A 19,408-nucleotide genomic window follows, 5' to 3' on the forward strand; every position below is an offset into this window, starting at 1 on the left:
CCTCATTCATTCAGTAAATATGATTTGAATGCTTGCCATGGGCCAGGCATGGGGATATAGGTGCTAACAATAGATGATGCAAATTTTGCTTTCCTGAAACTTGTCTATTAGGAGTGGCACACATAGTACAAATAATTGCCAAAAAATCTTATAAATTACAGAAATAATAAGTTCCCCAAAGAGAAATACACATTGCTCTAAGAGCATCTGATGGAAAACCTGACCTATTCTGGTTGGTCAGAGAAGTCACCCAGTCCCCTGGTCCTGGGAATGGAACTTTGGGCTTTGTGCACGCTGCATACATTTCCCTGTTCCGAAGACATTCTTGATGAAATAATATTAACTCTGAAGTTTGAAAGGTAAGTAATGGGCAGGTGAAATTGGTGTGGAACAATTTCTCAGGCAGTGGAACTAGCATGTGCAAAGGCCCAGAGGCCTTAATGCTGGATCTTGGTGCAGGAAAACAATAGAAAGAAACCAGAGAGGGGGAAGAGTCAAAGGTGGATCAAGTGACACAGAGGAGGAAGGATAAAAATAGGATTGCAGTGGTGCAGCCTGAAGGATTAAAACTGTTCATGCCTGTGGACTGCACACATTGGCTCTCTGTTTTCTCTTCTCTCAGTAGTCTGAAAATCTGGAAATGTGTCTGTGATTGTGTCTAGAAGGTAGAGAGCTTGCTCTGTGATTCTGAGGGGGGTCATAGATGTTCCACATGGCAGTTAGAGCTTCAGGCTGAGGATGTGCCATCTCCTTAAGACTGTGCTACTTTGCTCATTGAGATAAAATAAATAAAGGGCTTCTTGAGAAGCATGAACAGATGGGACCAGTCATTTCTTTTGTTTCTAAGTCTAGGACAAATCTATAGTTTGGAGGCAATAAAGCTTAGATCTAGACCAAGAATATTGTTAGGGCTCAATGGACCTAAATTCAGTCCTGACTTTGCCAGTTCGTGTTAGTGTGGCCTTAGACAATTTATTTATGCCTCCTGTGTTTCAATTTCCTCTTTTAATAAGGGAGCAAAACAAACACATAGCCAGAGCTTGGGTGTGGGAAGCGCTCCATAAATATCACTTCTGATACTTTTAGTGAGGTAAAGTGGCAACTTGAAAAGAATTTCTGGCTAAGTCTTTGGTGGCTTCTGTCAATTTTTACTGCTAACTTCTGAATCTGATCATGGCACAGGGGATATGTCAGGATCATCAACAGCATCCCTCAATCTCCACTTCATAACAGGACAGACAGTCTTCTGTGCCCTTAGACTATAAATTGCATAAGATGTTACTCCAAGAGAAGCTTATACTATATGCATAGTCAGTATTTAGCACGAAGTGTGTACCTAGAAGATAATAAATATCTATTGAATGAAAAAAGTAAGTGAATGAATGAACTCAAGCATTAGTAAGTTGGGTGATATCTCTGTTCACCCAACAATGTGTCAGTGTGCGGGGAATGTCCAGTTTTGGACAGGTCTGGGAGGATATTTTATTTCCCTTGCAATGATTAAAAAAGGATAGTGATTTAAACAGGAAAAATAAAAACCAAATAGTGATCCTTATGCTCACCTGATGCTAAGTTATCTTTTTTTCTGTATGGAAACTCATATTTATGTTTCTTTCGCTCTTTAGGTACTTTAGAGCCACTTTTAAATCAACGTTAATTCAAGTAATAAAGTACCAGCAATTTATTTATTTATTTATATGTGGTGCTGAGGCAAGCGCTCTACCACTGAGCTACGAGTCCCAGCCCTGTAATTTACCTTTATTAAATATATATATATTTATATTTAATATATATATATATATATATATATATATATATATATATATATTATTTTAGTTGTAGATGGAGACAATATTTTTATGTGGTGCTGAGTATTGAATCCAATGCCTCAAACGTGCGAGGCAACCACTCTATCACTGAGCCATAACCCCAGCCCATACCATTGATATGTTTTTATAATTCTGAAATATTTAAACATATAAAATTATATAAATGTCAAAAGATATCCATTTGTAGATTCAACGAATGTTAGTATTTTGCTATGTTTGCTTCCTGTCTTTTTTTGTTCTATTTTGTTTTGGTGCTAACACACATACTTCTAACTAAGCTAAGACCTCAACCCAGGCTTGAAATTCTTTGATGTTTATAAAGTCAACTTCTGAATCAGCCTATCTCCTATACCATTTCCATTTGGCTTTATTCATTCTTTTATTTTGTCAATCTTGTTAGACTTCTTTCATTAAATTTTTTTTCAAAGCACCATCTTTTACTTTACTATTGTTTATAATAATTTCTTACATTTGTAATTTCCTTTTTTTTAAGTTAAAAATTATTATTTTTTTCTCTGTTGTTCTTTGGGGAACTCATTGAGTGAAATATTTAACTTATTACCAGTCTTCTTTTTTTCTTTTTAAAAATCATTTTCTTTTCTGTAAATATTTAAGAATATAAAATTTGGTTTGAAGTAGTTTTTTAGCACCATCCAAAAATTTCTAATACATAGATTTTTTTTTCATTGTTCAGGTATACAGATTACAAAAAAACTTATTCTATTACTTTTATGTGACTCATAAATTATTTAGATTTTTAGAAATAATGTTAATAGTTTAAAAATTTTTATATTTAGCATTTAAAAAATTTTCAAACATATAAACATCTTTTGTAGTTTCTAATTTCATCTCTTTATGGTAAATGCAGCCTACAAGATATTGATTTTTTTGAAGTTGTCCCTGTTCTTAAGAAAAAAAAGGTTGATTTAAAAAAAAAAAATTTATATAGCTTGCAAATCATAGTCTGGTTCTACTTCCTCCTTCATTTTAAAGGAAAGATAACAGAAATGATGCATGATCAACTTATGCCTATAGAAACAGCTACTGAAAAAAAGAGCACTTTATTTGTTATGCTTAGCACTATTATTATTTTTAAATCAGAGAAAACCTTAAATACCTATTCGCCTTCCCTAAAGGACGTTGTTTTGGCCAACTTTTGCATCGCTGTGACCAAAATACCCAACATAAAGATCTTAGAGGAGGAAAAGTTTATTTGGGGCTCATGGTTTCAGAGTGGCAGTTCATGATCAGCCAGGTTCATAGCTCTGGGCCAGAGATGAGGGAGGACATTAGAGGGTGACAGAGGGTGTAGCAAAGAAAAGCAGCTCAGGACATGACAGCCAGGAAGCAGAGAGAGGGAGCTCAGCTTACCAGGAACAAAATATAAACCCCATAGGCATGCCCTCAGCGACCTGTTTTCCTCAACCACCCCCACCTGCCTACATTAACCACCCACTTAATCCACATCAGTGGATTAATCTACTGACTTGTTTATGGCTTTTGTAATCTAAACATTTCATCTCTGAACATTCTTGCATGGTCTTACACAGGAGCTTTTGGGGGATACCTCATATCTAAACCATGACAGGCATTGTTTGTGAACTTCCTCCTTAGTAAGATAACCCTTTGTTTGTACCTTTAAATCGGTCCTGAGCTAACCCAAAATCATTTATGGAGGGGTAAAAATGATTTCTGAAGGCTGTGTGGACTTCTTAGGCATAGAGTATAATTCTCAAGGTGCAGGAGAGAAGAAAAATGCTACAACAGACTCTTCTTTTGACTACTGAAAATGTCTCTTTATTCTTCCTTCAAAAAAGGAGCAAATGGAAAGAGGATAGGAATGAAATTAAAAGAGAATAATCTCATGGCAAAGGGCAAAGATAGAGGAAAAACAATTTGCTTTTTTCCCCCTCCCTCAACTCAGATCCTCATAGAGTAGTTATGTTTTCTTTCTTTCTTTTTGTTAAGTAAGAAAGCAGGGCTGGGGATATAGCTCTGTTGGTGGAGTGCTTTCCTCACATACACAATGCCCTGGGTTCAATCCTAGCACCACACGCACACACACAAAAAGAAAGCAACAAAAATATTCTTTTCAGGTGGAACAAAAATTTTATTCTTCCTCTATTTTAAGGCTTCCAGATTTTTTTTTTTTTTGTGTGTGTGTGGGCAGTTATTTTTTTTGGCCAATTATATTTTTTTCCTGTTAATATTCAAACATCAACTAGAAAAATATTTTAGGTAATATATATCCCGTATGCTAAAAAAAAGTCCATATAGAGCTGCACATTTAAGGTTTATTATTTGTAAAAAGGGTACAATGATGTAGTGGTTTCCTGGAAAGAGTTATAATTTCATGAGTTTATAATTATACAGTCACTGTATGTGGTCCACATTGATTTTCCATTCTCCTAATTTAGAACTGCATCTCACAGAACCTGGTAAGTACTCTTTGCATTACAGTAATTTGTTGCTGAGGAGCACTTTGTGGGAACCTAAAATTTTTCAGTAGCCTGATAAGACATCTGTTGTACTAGTGGGTGTGTAATGATTACCTGACAGCTGAAAAATAATTTCTCTTGACTATTTTGTGGTTAAAAATAAGCAATTTGGGAAGTCCTGTTTGACTTAGTAATAGAATGGAAGATCTGGTTTGCCATACTACTTGTTTGAAAATTAGGATTTTATTTTTATTTTTAATATTTTTTTAGTTGTCGATGGACCTTTATTTTATTTATTTATGTGCGGTGCTGAGAACCAAACCCAGTGCCTCACACATGCTAGGCAAGTGCTCTACCACTGAGCCACAATCCCAGCCCCAAGGATGTTTAAATAAAGTTATGGGAAACTAAATTGGCTGGCTAAAAATGATTAAGATGCAGGTTAATTCTATTAGATGTCCTAATAGACACCTCCAGTTTTTACCTTTGGGCCAAACTTCTTAGAAGCAAAATCCTTGAATTTTATGAATATAAAAATTTGATTAACCATGTTTAAAGAGATGAGAAAAAGTAATAGGTTAAGTAGAATCCCCACAAAATTTATGTCTTAGACCTTTGTTTTTCATAGACCAGTATCCTATCAAAATGATTTTGGGGGATTAATACAGGGTTGCAAGTTTTTTATTTTGCCATATATGGAGACACCCTTCTCAAGACATACAGATATTATTTACTTTTGCTGCCAATTAAAAATGAATGAGGACATCATTATCCAAAGTCCATGTATGAAGACTGGAATTGGGTGTCAACATACTTTATATACAGAGATATGAAAAATTGTGGTATACATGTGTAATGAGAATTGTAATACAAAAAACCCACAAAATACATGTATAAAGACATGAATTGACGTGAACACACTTTATATACAAGGATATGAAAAACTATGCTCTATATGTGTAACAAGAATTGTAATGCATTCTGCTGTCATGTATTTAAAAAAAATAAAATCAATTTGAAAAAAAGAAAAAAAGTTTGGCTTAGAGGAAATCTGCTACTGTTGTCTCTGCATAGAGGCAGTCGGTCAGATTCTCCTGACAATAAACTTGCTTCTACTTAAAAAAAAAAAAAAAAAAAAGAATGAATGTGAAACTAATGTAATATGGTACCCCAGATTATTTCATAGAACAGAAAGAGGAAACTAGTAGAAAAAACAATGAAACCTAAATAGTCAAGAGTTTAATATAAAGTAATGTATGTACAAATGTCAGTTTCTTGGTTTTGAAAAATGTACTAAGGAAATATAAGGTGTTACAATAGCAAAAACGGCATGCTGGAATTCTCTGTACCATTCCATTTTGTTTTTTTATAAAATTATTTCAAAATTTAAAAGAAAAAAAACTGGATATTTTTAAATAATCAAAGAAACTAATCTTAGAACAAAGGACAGATTTTTACAAATTAAGTATATTTAGTTTTAGAATTGACTATGTTATAATTATTTTGCTCATTTTGGCATGAGCTGGTAAAGAACCATGATGTGACAGCTTTACTTAATTTTAGATGTAGTACAGATTAAAAAAATAAAAGTAAAAATAACTATGAAAATCCAGAGAAGGAAAGAAAGTAATTTATAAAGAGGTGGGAGTCTGAGAAAGCATTTTGGAGGAAATGGCCCTGGCCCATCTTGGAGTTGAAAAAGTCGGGTTTCCTTTGCTGATCTGGAGAGAGGGGAAAAGACTGTGGCCTTGATGCTGTGTTCCAGTTGTTTGTTTTTTTTGGGTTGTTTGTTTTTATTGGGTTTAACTTTCTTTGCATTATCCTTTTGTCTTATGTATAATAAATTCTATTTTTCTTTTGTGATATTGCTGGTTGTCTAATAAAAATATGGTACCTTTTTGAGTCTTGCAAATAAATGCCTATTTTGATTTCCTTGGAATAAAAATTGCAACAAGGATTTTTCCCACTGGGAGGCTAAACCAATAAATGGACACATGAACTGGCATATAATTAATTTTTATAGAGGTGAATGTTCTTTTACTTGTCACTATCTAATTAGCTGACAGTAAACATTTGTAATGTTATGACTATGTTATTACATCAAGGTGTTTGAAGAAAGTTTCAAGGACAATGGATTTATTTCTGGAACAAAGAGACAATAAGGAACAAAGCTTTGACTGGCAGTAGGATAAAGAGCCCAACTCTATCAGAATGTACTGGCTTTTTTTCTTTTCCTACAACATCTGTCTTACGTTACTATATATAATACCTGCTTATCTAGAAGTCACTTAAAGATATGGAGAGATGTTATAATTGATAAGGTTTGAGTAAACTGGCTTAAGTCAGCAGTCTTTATTGAAATATATAATTTTTAATAAAATGCAGTTTTTATTTTCAATTGCAATGCATATTTTATGTGCAAAGAATTATAATTGTATTTGTCTCCAAATATTATTAAAATTTAATTTGCACATTTAGTAATGCTACATACAGACTGACAGAAGTATATGTGTATGAAGGGAGTATTTTTACTCTTTACCTTGTATACTCTAAATTCTTAGAATTCTTGTTGCAAGTGTGTGTCATTTAAAACTGATAGGAACTGGGGATTTAATTCAGTGGTAGAGCACTTACTTTGAAAGTGTGAGACCTTGGGTCCAATCTCCAGTGATGCAATAAATAAATAAATATAATGAATTAAAAATGAAGTAATGGATACTAATTATTTGTAAAATAAAAGTTGACTAAATGTACATAATAATTTATTTTAATAATTTTATAATAGATATATAAATTAAAGAAGCTCATTACCATTGAATCCTCTATCTTGGATTAAAAAAAAAATTCCAGAAATGTTAAAGGGAAAAAAATCTTCATTACTTCTTAGTTTAAATAATTACTGGTTCATGGTGAATAATGTCTGAAAAATATAACATAAAAAATATCCACTGATATTTAGAAGAAATAAATATATCACCAATTGAAAGCCTCAAGATGTGAACGATAGTAGTCCAACTGAGGAGATATTTCCTCCTTGGTGTTTATGCTTTTTTTGAAGTGTCATGGAAACATTCGATAATGACTCAACCATATTGAGCTCTTCTGCACTTGTCGTGTTAGGCTTTTGTGCAGATGGGTCCTGATCATATGCTGTTGTTGGATTGACTCCTATTTTTCTGAATCAGAAATTAGTGCAAGATTGTTTTTCATTATCTAATCAAATGAATTCCTTGTCCTTTTTATGATGTAATATGACATGTTTCCCAGAGTTGGTATTTTAAAGAAAACATCAGTAATTTATAAAACATTCCTGGTAGGCTTTGCTACTGATCTATCTCCCCCACATAATATTGACTGCTGGTATCCATTGTTTCCTAACCTGGTACCTCTTTTTGTGCTCTTGTTCCTACTTACTTCTCTTTGTTTCTTTTATGTTTATGTGTTGCTATTCATTGTGAGTCTTACACTTCTGAGAGAGAAGTTCTGGTTGAGCTACTCAGGGTACAGCCTAGGGAGACACATTTAAACAGTTCTTTCTCTGTCCAGTTCACCTTGACGACTGTTAACCTTCCATGTCTGGCTAGTGCAAAGCTAGAGTGTTGATTTCTGGTCAGATCAGCTGTGTTCAGAAAATCGGGGTCATCTGAGTCAATGTCCTCAAATGCACTTAGAATCTAGTCTTAATGACTGTTCATCAGTCTAACGGCAACAGAGGGTACTTAAACTTCTGTAAATTTACCCCCATTCCTACTAAAAGAAACTTGTTCAATTTGCATTGCATAACCCATAGCTCTAGATCCAACTCATAGCTAGTGTTAGGGAAGTCACACAGGCTTTGCCTTCGCTCAAAGTTCACATCCCTACTTGGCAACTTTGTAGGTTTAACTTGACTTTAAGAATTGTAGCCTTCAGGGTGGAGTAAGTATAACAAAATTTCTTTGTAGGATTGATGTGAGATGTAATGTGATTGTGTATATAAATTTAGTAGAACAGTAGTTGACACACAGTATTTACAATTATAGCAAACATTATTGAGTGCTTACCAAGGACCAAGCATTATTCTAAATCCTTTATGCTTATTAGTTCATTATTAATCCTCATAATAACCCATGAGATAATTATCTCCATTTGACAGATGAGGAAACACACACCGCAGCTTCCATGACTTGCTTTGAGATCACACAATTTATTAGGTGAAGAAGCCGAGAATTTATACTGTCAACACTCACACCACACCCTTTTATATGCAGAATCACTGCAGTGGCTGGGACCATGGACACATATCCCGAAAACTGGTGGGCCTCCAAGGTCCTCATCACTGTTCAGTATAGTGGAGCTCAGATCCACGTGCTTTCTGCACCACGCCATTTCTACTTTGACCAAACCAACTGCACCCTGAATTTTTCTGCAAATTTCTTGCTGGCAAGTTTCCAATATTTGAGGGTGACAATGGATTCTGTGTGTTTGAGAGCAATGCCATCTCCTATTGTGTGAGCAATGGGAAGCTGCAGAAAAGTACTCCAGAGGCAGCATCCCAGGTGGTGCAGAGGGTGAGCTTTGCTGATAGTGACATGGTACCCCCAGCCAGTACCTGGGTGTTTTCTACCTTGGGCATCATTGTACCACAACAAACAGGCCATTGAGAATGCAAAGGAGGAGGTGAGGCAAATTCTGGGGTTGCTGGATGCTCACTTGAAGACAAGGACTTTTCTTTTGGGTGAATGAGTGACACTGGCTGACATCACAGTTGTCTGTACCCTGTTGTGACTCCAGAAACAGGTCTTGGAGCCTTCTTTCCACCAGGCCTTACCCAATACCAATCATGGGTTCCTTACCTGGCATTAACCAGCCCCAGTTCGGGGGGCTGTCTTGCGGGAGGTGAAGCTGTGTGAGAACATGGCTCAGTTTGATGCTAAGAAGTTTGCAGAGAGCCAGCCTATAAAGAACATGCCATGGAAAGAGAAGGGTTTACCATGGAAAGAGAATGTTTCTCCACGGAAAGATAAGTGTTTATGGGAAGAGAAGTAGAAGCCCCAGACCAAGTGGAAAGAGGAGGAAAAGGTAGTTGTCCCAGCTCCAGAGGGAGAGATGGATGAACATGAGCAGGCACTGGCTGCTGAGCCCAAGGCCAAGGTCCTCTTTGCCTAAGTGTGCCTTTGTGTTGGATGAATTTAAATGCAAATTCTCCCATGAGGACATGCTGTCTGAGGCGCTACTATATTATTGGGAGCACTTGGATAAAGATTGCTGGTCCTTGTGGCATGCTGAGTATGGCTTTCCTGAAGAGCTCACCCAGACCTTCATGGGTGGCACCCTCATCACTGGAATGTTTCAGCGATTGGACAAGCTGAGGAAGAACTCCTTTGTCAGTGGCATCCTCTTTGGAACCAAGAACAGCAGCTCCATTTCTGGAGTCTGGGTCTTCCGAGGGCAGGAGCTTGCCTTTCTGCTGAGTCTAGATTGACAGGTAGAGTAGGAGTCACATACATGGCAGAAACCGGATCCTGCCAGTGAGAAGACCCAGCTGCTGGTTCAAGAGTACTTTTCCTGGGCGTGGGGCCTTCCAGCACCTCTGCGAAGCTTTCAATCAGGGCAAGTCAGGTGAACATCTCTTGCTATCGTCTAGTTGCCTGTATCCGCCCTTCAGGGAGATGGAGGTTTTTAAAGGAAACTGAACATTGAAAAAAACACACAGCACTTACACCACACCAATTCTTCTCACATAGTCAGTGTCCTATGTCCTTTTGTCAAGACTCCTATCTGCTCCCAAGTCCTTGTGACCTTCTACGGTCCATCATTGTCTGACCCATATGTGAAACACCATCTGTCTTCTCCATTAAATCCAACCACCGTCCTTGGTTCACGGTGCTCAGTGACTCCTCTGAGCTTTTAGAGGTATTACAGGGCCAGGGATTGCATTGTGTAGGATTTAATCTGCTCTCCACTCCCTCCTCAAAATTGAGACTCATCAACTCTTATGGAATTATCTCATGAACAACGTTAGTCTCAGGGCAGGCTATTTTCCTTGCAATTCTGGTAAAGAAAATGTCTTTGGACTTGTTAAATCTTCATTTTTTTTTTCTGTTTTCTCCCCTTTTCTTGTCAAGCACTGAATATTTGAAGTAGGATTAGCACTTAAGCCAGATTAAAGTAGGTAACATTTATTTTCCCCTTTAACTACCCATTCTATCAGTCCTTCCTCTTTTATTTTTTCTTGTCTCAATGAGTCAATTTAATTATAAGCTTTCAACTACTGAAGAAATAGGAGCTTAGTAGGAGAATGGGAAAAGGTCATTTAGAGCAGAGCTTCTCAAAATTTAATGTGCCTAGGGACCTTGTTAAAATGCAGATTTTGATGCAGTTAGTCCAGGATTGGCATTTCTGAGAAGATTTGGATGATGTCAGCGCTGCTGGTCTTTGAACCAGGTAGCCTAGGGAGTATTTTAAAGCAACATTGTAAGATGTCAGAAGATTTACCCTCTTTTCTTTTCCAAGTACATTTAATCTAAACAAATGAATCTTAATAGAATTTAATGTGACTGTCTGATAGAAGACACTTCACCATCTCAAACCCTGCTGCTGGACTGCTTAATCGTAAAGCCATTCCTGGTTTTAGAAAAGAATAACATAAACTTAGATATGGTCACTTTTTTTCTAATATTTTAATTACTAGTACATGTTAATTCTTTGTGACATTTTCATACATACATACAACATTCTTTGCTCATATCTACCCTCCCTATTATGCTCTTTTATCATTCTATCACCTGACCCCCTCCCTCTTCCCTACTGACCCCCCCCTTCTGCTTTAATGTCATCTTTTTATTCCCCTCCAGATTCTATGTATGGGAGAAAATATGTGATACTTGTCTGACTCTGGCTTTTTTCACATAACATAATCATCTTCAGTTTCACTCATTTTCTTGAAGTAACATGATTTTGTTCTTCTTTGTGGCTGAATAATACTCCATAGTGTATATATAACACATTTTTTTAAAAATCCACTCATTCACTGATGGGCATCCAGACTGATTCCATAACTTGACTAGTGCTGTGATGAACATAGGTATCCAGATATCTCTATTGTGTGCTGACTTTAGTTCCTTCAGGTGTATACCAAGCAGTGGTAGAAATGGATCATATGGTGATTCTATTTTTGTTTTTTTGAGGAACCTACATACTGATTTCCATAGTAGTTGTACTAGTTAACATTCCCACAAACAGTGTCACAGGGTTCCTTCCCCTCTGCCACCCACAATGTCCTTATCTGTGTTTGTTATTTTTTACTTTCTTGATAATAGCCATTCTGAATGAAATCTCAGTTTAGTTTTGATTTGCGCTTCCCTGATGGATAAAGACTTTGAGTACTTTTTCACTTAATCGGTCATTTGTGCTTCCTTTGAGGTGTCTATTCAGGTCATTTTTTCATTTATTGATTGGATTACTTGTTCTTTTGGTGTTACATTTTTTGAGTTATTTATATGCTCTGGATAATAATTCTCTGTCAGCTGAATAGCTGGAAAAGATTTTCTCCCATTCTTTAGCCTGTTCCCTTACTTTGAAGATTGTTTCCTTTGTTATGCAGAAGCTATTTAATTTGACATAATCCCATTTGTGAATTCTTGCTGTTATTTTCTGAACTATAGTCTTGCTCAGGAAATCATTGTTTATGCTTATATCTTGACGTGTTTCCTCTCTGTTTTCTTTTAGTAGTTCCCAAGTTTCAGTTCTTACCTTAAGGTCTTTGATCCATTTTGAATTGATTTTTATACTGGGTGAGAGATAGGGCTCTAGTTTCAATTTTCTGCTTGCAGATATTCAATTTTTCTAGCACCATTTATTGAAGAGGCTATCTTTTCTCCAACATAGGTTTTTCATTCTTCTGTTAATAATTATATGAACATAGATGTGTGGGTTTGTTCTTAGACCCTCCCTTCTATTCTATTGGTCTTTATGTCTTTTTTTTTTTCAATGCCAGTACCATACTGTTTTTCTTATAGTGGCTGATAGCGTATTTTGAAATTGGGTATTTGATGGCTCCAGTATTGTTCTTTTTGCTCAGGATTGCTTTGGCAATGAATTTTAGGATTGCCTTTCTTAGTTTGGTGAAGAATGTCATTGGTATTTTGATGGGGATTGTGTTGACTCTGTAGATCATTTTTGGTGGTATGACCTTTTTAACAATCTTCATTCTCCCAGTTCATGATTAGGGAGGTCTTTCCACTTTTTGGTGTCTAATTTCTTTCTTCAGTGTTTTACAATTTTCATTGTAGAAGTCTTTCACATTGTTAGATTTATTTCTAGATATTTTGTTTTGTTTTCTTGAAGTGTTGCACATGGGATTATTTTCCTGATTTTTTTTCAGTGAGTTTATTATTGGTGTATAGAAAAGGTGCTAATTTTTGTATTTTGATTTTGTATCCTGCTACTTTACTGAATTTATTTTTCAGTTATAAGAAATTTTGGTGGACTTTTTAGCATTTCCTAGATATGGAATCATATCATCTGCAAATAGGAATAATATGATTTCCTCTGTTCCTATTTGTTTTTCTTTTCTTTTTGTTTTTCCTTGTATGACTAAAGTTTCCAGTACTATGTTGAGTAAGAGTGGTGAGAGTGGACACCTTTGCCTTGTTTTTGATTTGGAAGAAATGCTTTCAATTTTCCTCATTTAGTATGATGCTGACTATGATTTGTCATGTGTAACCTTTATTATGTTGAGGAATGAGCCTTCTATACCTTATTTATTCAGGATTTTTATCATGAAGAAATGGTGGATTTTATTAAATGCTTTCTCTGCAGCTATTGAGATGATCATGTGACTTTTATCCTTGATTCTGCTATGTAATGAGTTACATTTACTGATTTGCATATGTTAAAGCAACCTTGAATCCCTGGAATGAAGCCAGGGATTACTTGATCAATCATGATGTAGGATCTTTTCACCCTGCTATTGAATTTGATTTCAGATATTTTGTTGAGGATTTTGTATCTATATTCATCAAAAATATTGATATATAGTTTCTTTTTTTGATGTGTAGCAGTCAAGTTTTGAGATAAACATCATAAAAACAGTCATTTTTTTCTCCATCTTTATAATTTAGTAACTCTTACATAATTTATAGTCCATTTTACTTAGCTCCATGTGAAAGCATTCCTTTACTGCTGCTTGGGGTTGAATATCTCATAACTCGGGAAATAGATGATTAAACTTACTCTGTTGCATGGAACATGTATGTATTTTAATATCTGTTTCTTTGTTCTCTGCTACCACATACATAAAAAGAAAATGAAGTCAACTTTTACTTCCCTCTCTTTGGGTTTGAAGTCATCTCATTAGGAATATTTCTGAATAATTCTGTTAGAAGTGGTTTGATAATGCTAATCTGAATAATGACATATTGCATAGAACTTTATGGTACATGCAAGTGCAGTGGGAGCAGAAACCTCTACTGAAATGATGCTGCTGGTTCTCCTTGTCCTCTGTTTCTGTTTTCAGGGAGGAGAGCACTGTTACTACCAGGGCCAAATCCGAGGAAATCCTGTCTCATTTGTTGCATTGTCAACATGTCATGGACTTCAGTAAGTGTCCAAAAGTTTACTTTTCATTCATTCTTTCCATATATATATATATATATAAAATTTTTAAATAGAAGTTTCTATTTTCTTATTTTCTTTTAAGAAATAATTTTAAATTAGTGGTAAGTGTGTGTGTGTGTGTGTGTGTGTGTGTGGTGTTTAAACTAAGGAAATTTTTAAATTAAAGTTGTTGGGGGCTGGCTTGTGGCTCAGTGGTAGAGCACTCCCTTAGCATGTGTGAGGCCCTGGGTTCTATCCTCAGCATCACATAAAAATAAATAAATAAAACAAAAGTATTGTGTCCAACTACAACTAAAAAATAAGTATTTTTAAAAAATAAAAAAATAAAATTAAAATTATAGAAACCAGAGGCTTTGGAATTATAAATATGATGCTCAACAGTGATACAGGGAACATTTTTCTGGTTTCATCCAAATTCCAACAGGAGTGGTTTGGTAACTTCAGTTTCTGTGGATGTTTAGCCCCTTGGCACCAGTTTCACCCCACTCCTCCTTCATATCAGTTTTTATATGTTCATGGAATAATGGAAATGTCAGTAAATGGAAACTCTGGGCTCCTTGCATAAAGACAGAAGGCTGCAAGTGACCTCAAGAGCCCTTTTTTTTTTTCTGCCAGAATTCCACCTACCTCATAGCTATTGTGGGAGGATCCGTATATTCTCAGAGATCTCCAAAGCACGGAGTTCATCCTTCTTGCTTCCTTTCTCATAACCTTCATGATCACAGAGTGTTTTCTGATGTTTGACATGGGAATACATCTCTTTCCTCTGTCCTGTCAATAATGGTGATACACAGGTGGCCATCACTTATTTGTTTCGCAACATCTTGTAAACTAATGTGTCATTACTTGGCCTTCTATTTAAACTGAATCATCTCTTTTCCTTTTTGTTTGTTTTATGTTTTTTGGTACTGAACAAGTTAGCACTATAATTTAGTTTTGTTAAATTTTTTTATTGGGAAACTTTAAAATATTTTCTTTCCGTTGCTAAATTAGCAATGTAGCTCTCTTGTCTCACAAGCAGTTATTGAGTGTTTGCTGTTTACCAACCACTAGGAAAATATTAAGACAGTTGAAGCATGAGTCCTGAGAGATCAGTCTGGTGGAAAGGTCAACCTCAGCAACTTGGCGAAACTCTAAACAACTTAATGAGACCCTGTCACTAAAATAAAAAGGAACTCGGCACAGTGGCACACACCTATAATCCCAGTGGCTTGGAGGACTGAGACAGGAGGATTGTGAGTTCAAAGCCAGCTCAGCAAAAGTGAGGTGCTAATCAACTCAGTGAGACCCTGTCTCTAAATAAAATCAAAATAGGGCTGGGGATGTGGCTCAATAGTGGAGTGCCCCTGAGTTCAATCCCTGGTACACACCCCGCCTCCCCCCACCCCCCAAAAAAAGAAAGCATGAAATAATTATTTTCAGGAAATTTTATAATGAGTCTGGATCAGGAGTAGAACACATATTTCTGCTTTTGGACTTCAGTTATTTTAACTAAGTAAAACTTACTTCTACCTTTGGAAACTTTCATTTAAAACTAAGCAAAACTGAACACAGAAAAGTCAGCTTGTGTCTAGAGACACTGTCAGAATTTTGTAAAACCATGTTTGGACTTTCTTGATATTTTGGAGCACGTTAGATGTTGTACCTTTTTGTTATTAATTATTACTTTTCATCTTGATTTTACCTTCTGAATAAAAATTGCTCTCAGGAACATTTTGTTACTAAGCATTAAATAATATGGGTTGTCTCAATTACAGTGATTTAGACATGAGATATATTAGTTTATACATGATTCATCTTTTATAAATTACCAAGCGCCTATTAAAGTTTATTCGTTTTTATGATTTATGGTATTTAGTTAAAGATTATAAAAAGGGAAAAATCAGATTCATATGTCTTTTCCATAAGAAGCATGTGATGGCACATTTCTTAAAAAAAAAATCAAAGGACTAACAGGTAATATTTTGGTCCTAGGATGTTTGATGTTATGACAAAATCTTATAGTTTATTGCCCTCTTGTGGAAATTTGTGAGAATAGCTGATGTTTCCTTCCAAAATCTTGTTTTGATTCAGCTTTACAAAGTTTTAGCTTAATTGGTCTGTAATGACTTGGTCCTAGCTACAGATTTTTATCAAGAATATATTGTTATGGACTCAATATACTCATTAGAATTTAAACTATTATAACAAAAAGGTGTCAATCTTCAAATAAAGGAAATAAAACACATGTATCTTTTGATTATTAAGGAATTAATAATGGCATATTTTCACAGGAAACCAGTATCTTCAAATTACAGTGTCAGGATCTGCTTTTCATATGTTGTATACATAATGTTTAGATTCAATAAAAAGAACCAATTTTCATATTGGATGTTAACCTAATGCAAGGGCAAATAACACTCAGTCCTATTTAAACAAAATAATCTGCTTGCTACTTAATCACTGTTGCCATGTAAACTTTAGAAAATGGTGATGGTTTTATTTTCAGTTCTCAGCAGGGGTCAAGAGAATGTCCACTACCATATTTGGTCTACTGTTTTGAAAGGATCTCCCTTCTGACTCCTTAGGCATATATCTCCAATGTTATTTTACTAAGGACATCTGTTTATCTTTAAATTTCAAATGCAGTGTCATCCAAATTCAGAAAGTGCACTGTGTTTGAAAACTGTACAGATGTGAGAATAGCCATCCCATGGATATATAAAATTTTAGGACATGTGGAAGATGTTATAGCAGGAATGAAAGAATTTGGATAGAAGCAGAACTGGAAGCCATTATAGTTATAGCTCAGGGAAACCAACTGATTTCATTAAGGCTTCTATGGAAGACAAATACCATTCTAAGAGCCTGGTTGTCATACAGTCATTTCTACCTCAAACTGAAGAATTACTGCAGAAGATCACAGTTTTGCTTTCTTCAAATGCCTGAATGGTAAGGCAAGTTTTTTTTAGTATTGTAAAGGGCTTGATTTCAATAAAAGGATCATGGCCTTCAAAAGGAGTGTCTATCAGAATCTCTCTGAGTGGAAACTGAGAAATCAGAGGATTTCTCAGATGACAAAGAGCCACATGCACCCTAAATGTCCAAAACCAAATCTTGATTTTTGTTCTGCTCCTTGCTCCTTACTTTCTTGACCCAGCCCTATTGTGCTATTCTAGTAACCTTTTTTATCTTGTTAAATGACAACTCCATCTCTGATTTTTCTTTTCTTTTTTCTTTTTTGCACTCCATATCAAATCTATCAACAAGTTGGTTTTATATTCAAAATATATCCAGGCTGGGAGTATAGCTTGGTGGTAGAACATGTGCTTAGCCTGTGCCAGGTCCTGGGTTCAATTTCCAGAACCAAAAAAGAAAGCTAAAAAATAAATAAATATACCCAGAATTTGGTTAGTTCTCTCCACTTCTTCCATTACTGTCCTGATCTAAGCCACCATCTTCTTTCTCCTGGGTATTTCGGTAATCCCTGCTTCAGTCCTTGCTGTTCTAAATATGAGTATAACACAGCAGCTGGGATGATCATTTCAAATAGCAGAAATTGTGTTTCTCTTGCTGAGAAGCCTACAGAGGTTAACTCTTCTCCCCTTTTAGAGTAAAAGCCAAGGCCCTAAAAAGGGTCTACCTAATATGGTTCCCACTAGCCCTCTGATTTCATTTTATGGTACTCTTTCTCTCACCCACTCCAAGATTCTCTTCCCTTGGACTTGAAATGTTCTTTGTACAAACATAGTTATGGATCATCCCGTTTTTAGGTTTTTGCTGAAATGCCATCTTCTCTGTGAAGCCTTGCTTTAACCACCTATATAAATCAACAGTCCTTGCTCTCTGGTCCCCCAGACCCAATTTTTGGAACCATTTATTGACCTTAACCTGCTTTATTTTACTCCCTAAAATTTATCACCATCTAATATATATTTCTTTGTTTATTACATATTTATTGTCTGTTTTTCATAGATTGCATATTAGCAAAAAAAAAACTATGAGGATAGAGAATTAATTTTTTTGTTCACTACTATATTCAAGCACCTAGAAGAGTGCACAGGTGCTCTGTAAACACATGTTGAATGACTGCATGAATGAAGGAGGGCAGCAGGTTGCAAATGGGCAGTTCATAGACCCAGCTGCCTGGGTTCCATTCCTACCTATATCCTTAATGGTTATATAATCTGGAAAAGTTACTTCATCTCTTTAGCTTTTTGTTTCCTTTCCTATAAAATGACGGTATACATTGTATCTACCTCATGTATTTGTGGGAACAATTAAATGAGTGCAAATATTTCGCTCATGGCAGGTTGTTAATATGTGTTAGTTCTTATTAGTAGAACATCTTTCAGGTATGTGGTAGGGAAGCCATTGTCAACTTGGTCCCGACAGCCTCAGAATCCCCTGGGGTTTGTTTGAAATGTACCTTTCTAAGTCCTCGCCTAGAAATCTGAGAAGGGTTCTAAAATTCTAGGTGAACTTTTGTATATTAAAATCTTGGAATTATAAGTTAGAGGGAGAAGTACTTCATAACAACTAGAGAAATGCAATTTCAGGATGAGAGAGCCCATTTCAGGGAGATTCAGAGGAAGGGGGCTTTTCCTCTTAGCAGAGTATGTGTGGTGTGTGATGTGTGGTTTACCTGGAGGTGATGGATGGGACTGGGAAATAGGCATTGAAAGTAACTGGTTCTCTGCTACTAATTTTAAAATGATCTTGTCCTGAGATGACAGTTAATAGCCATGCCTAATGATTTTCTTGTCCTTGGCAGTGGAATGTTCTATGATGGGAACCACACATATCTCATTGAGCCAGAAGAAAATGAGACGGCCCAGGTAAGTGCTCTATTTGCAGTAGCAAATGGAAATATTGATGTTGAGAGCTTTCCCTCCCTTTTTCCCTAAATTTTATTTTCACATTTTGTATGGCTAGGATAGTATACACAAACACATTAAGATTCTTTTAATTAAATATTAGATAAGTCAAAGCCACAAATTTTTAAAAAGTTTTATTTTATTTTGTCTCTTTCTCTTTTTATGTTGGAAATATTTTCCCTGTGAAATGTTCTGAAGCCTCCATTTCTAGCTTTGATCTGTCTTAGTTTGGTCTACCTTAAAATACCATAGACTGAGTGGCAAAGTCAGCATATTTTTTTTTTCTCTTACATTTCTGGAGTCTGCATGGTCCAAATCAGCAGGGTTGGTAGATGGTGAAGGTTCTGTTTTTGAGTGGCAGATAGATACTTTCTTGCTATGTGCTTACACTGGGGGAGGAGATCTATGGATCTCTCATTGTCTCTTCTTGTCCTTGTAATGTCATCAGTCACACTAAATTAGGGCCCCCTCTTCTGATCTAATTTAACCTTTATTATCGCCTTACAGGCTCTATCTCCATGTATAGTGTTAGGGCAGCTCTAAAACTTCAACATGTGAATTGATGGGGGTTTGGGGACATTTAGTCCATACAGATAAAATCCACAGATGTGTGATTTTTAACCCATCCTTTCTTTTCTTGATTTTAAAATTTTCTCCATTGTTCATTCCTTTTAAGGCTCTGTGC

At 35.7% G+C, this 19,408-nt stretch overlaps 1 protein-coding gene and 1 pseudogene across 4 annotated transcripts in view; both read left to right on the forward strand.

The window, feature by feature from the left end:
• Adam22 (ADAM metallopeptidase domain 22) overlaps window positions 1-19,408 on the forward strand; it is a 208,720-nt gene that overhangs the window by 115,675 nt on the left and 73,637 nt on the right. For all 4 annotated transcript variants that reach the window (XM_076860837.1, XM_076860809.1, XM_076860827.1 and 1 more), the window contains exons 5-6: window positions 13,767-13,849; window positions 18,621-18,684. In XM_076860837.1, coding sequence (XP_076716952.1) covers window positions 13,767-13,849; window positions 18,621-18,684 — 147 coding nt within the window. The remainder of the gene's footprint in view (window positions 1-13,766; window positions 13,850-18,620; window positions 18,685-19,408) is intronic.
• LOC143411736 (elongation factor 1-gamma pseudogene) lies at window positions 8,540-9,942 on the forward strand (annotated as a pseudogene).

This window comes from Callospermophilus lateralis, chromosome 1 (genome assembly GCF_048772815.1).
Source record: "Callospermophilus lateralis isolate mCalLat2 chromosome 1, mCalLat2.hap1, whole genome shotgun sequence".
In the NCBI taxonomy this organism is placed as follows: Eukaryota; Metazoa; Chordata; class Mammalia; order Rodentia; family Sciuridae; genus Callospermophilus; species Callospermophilus lateralis.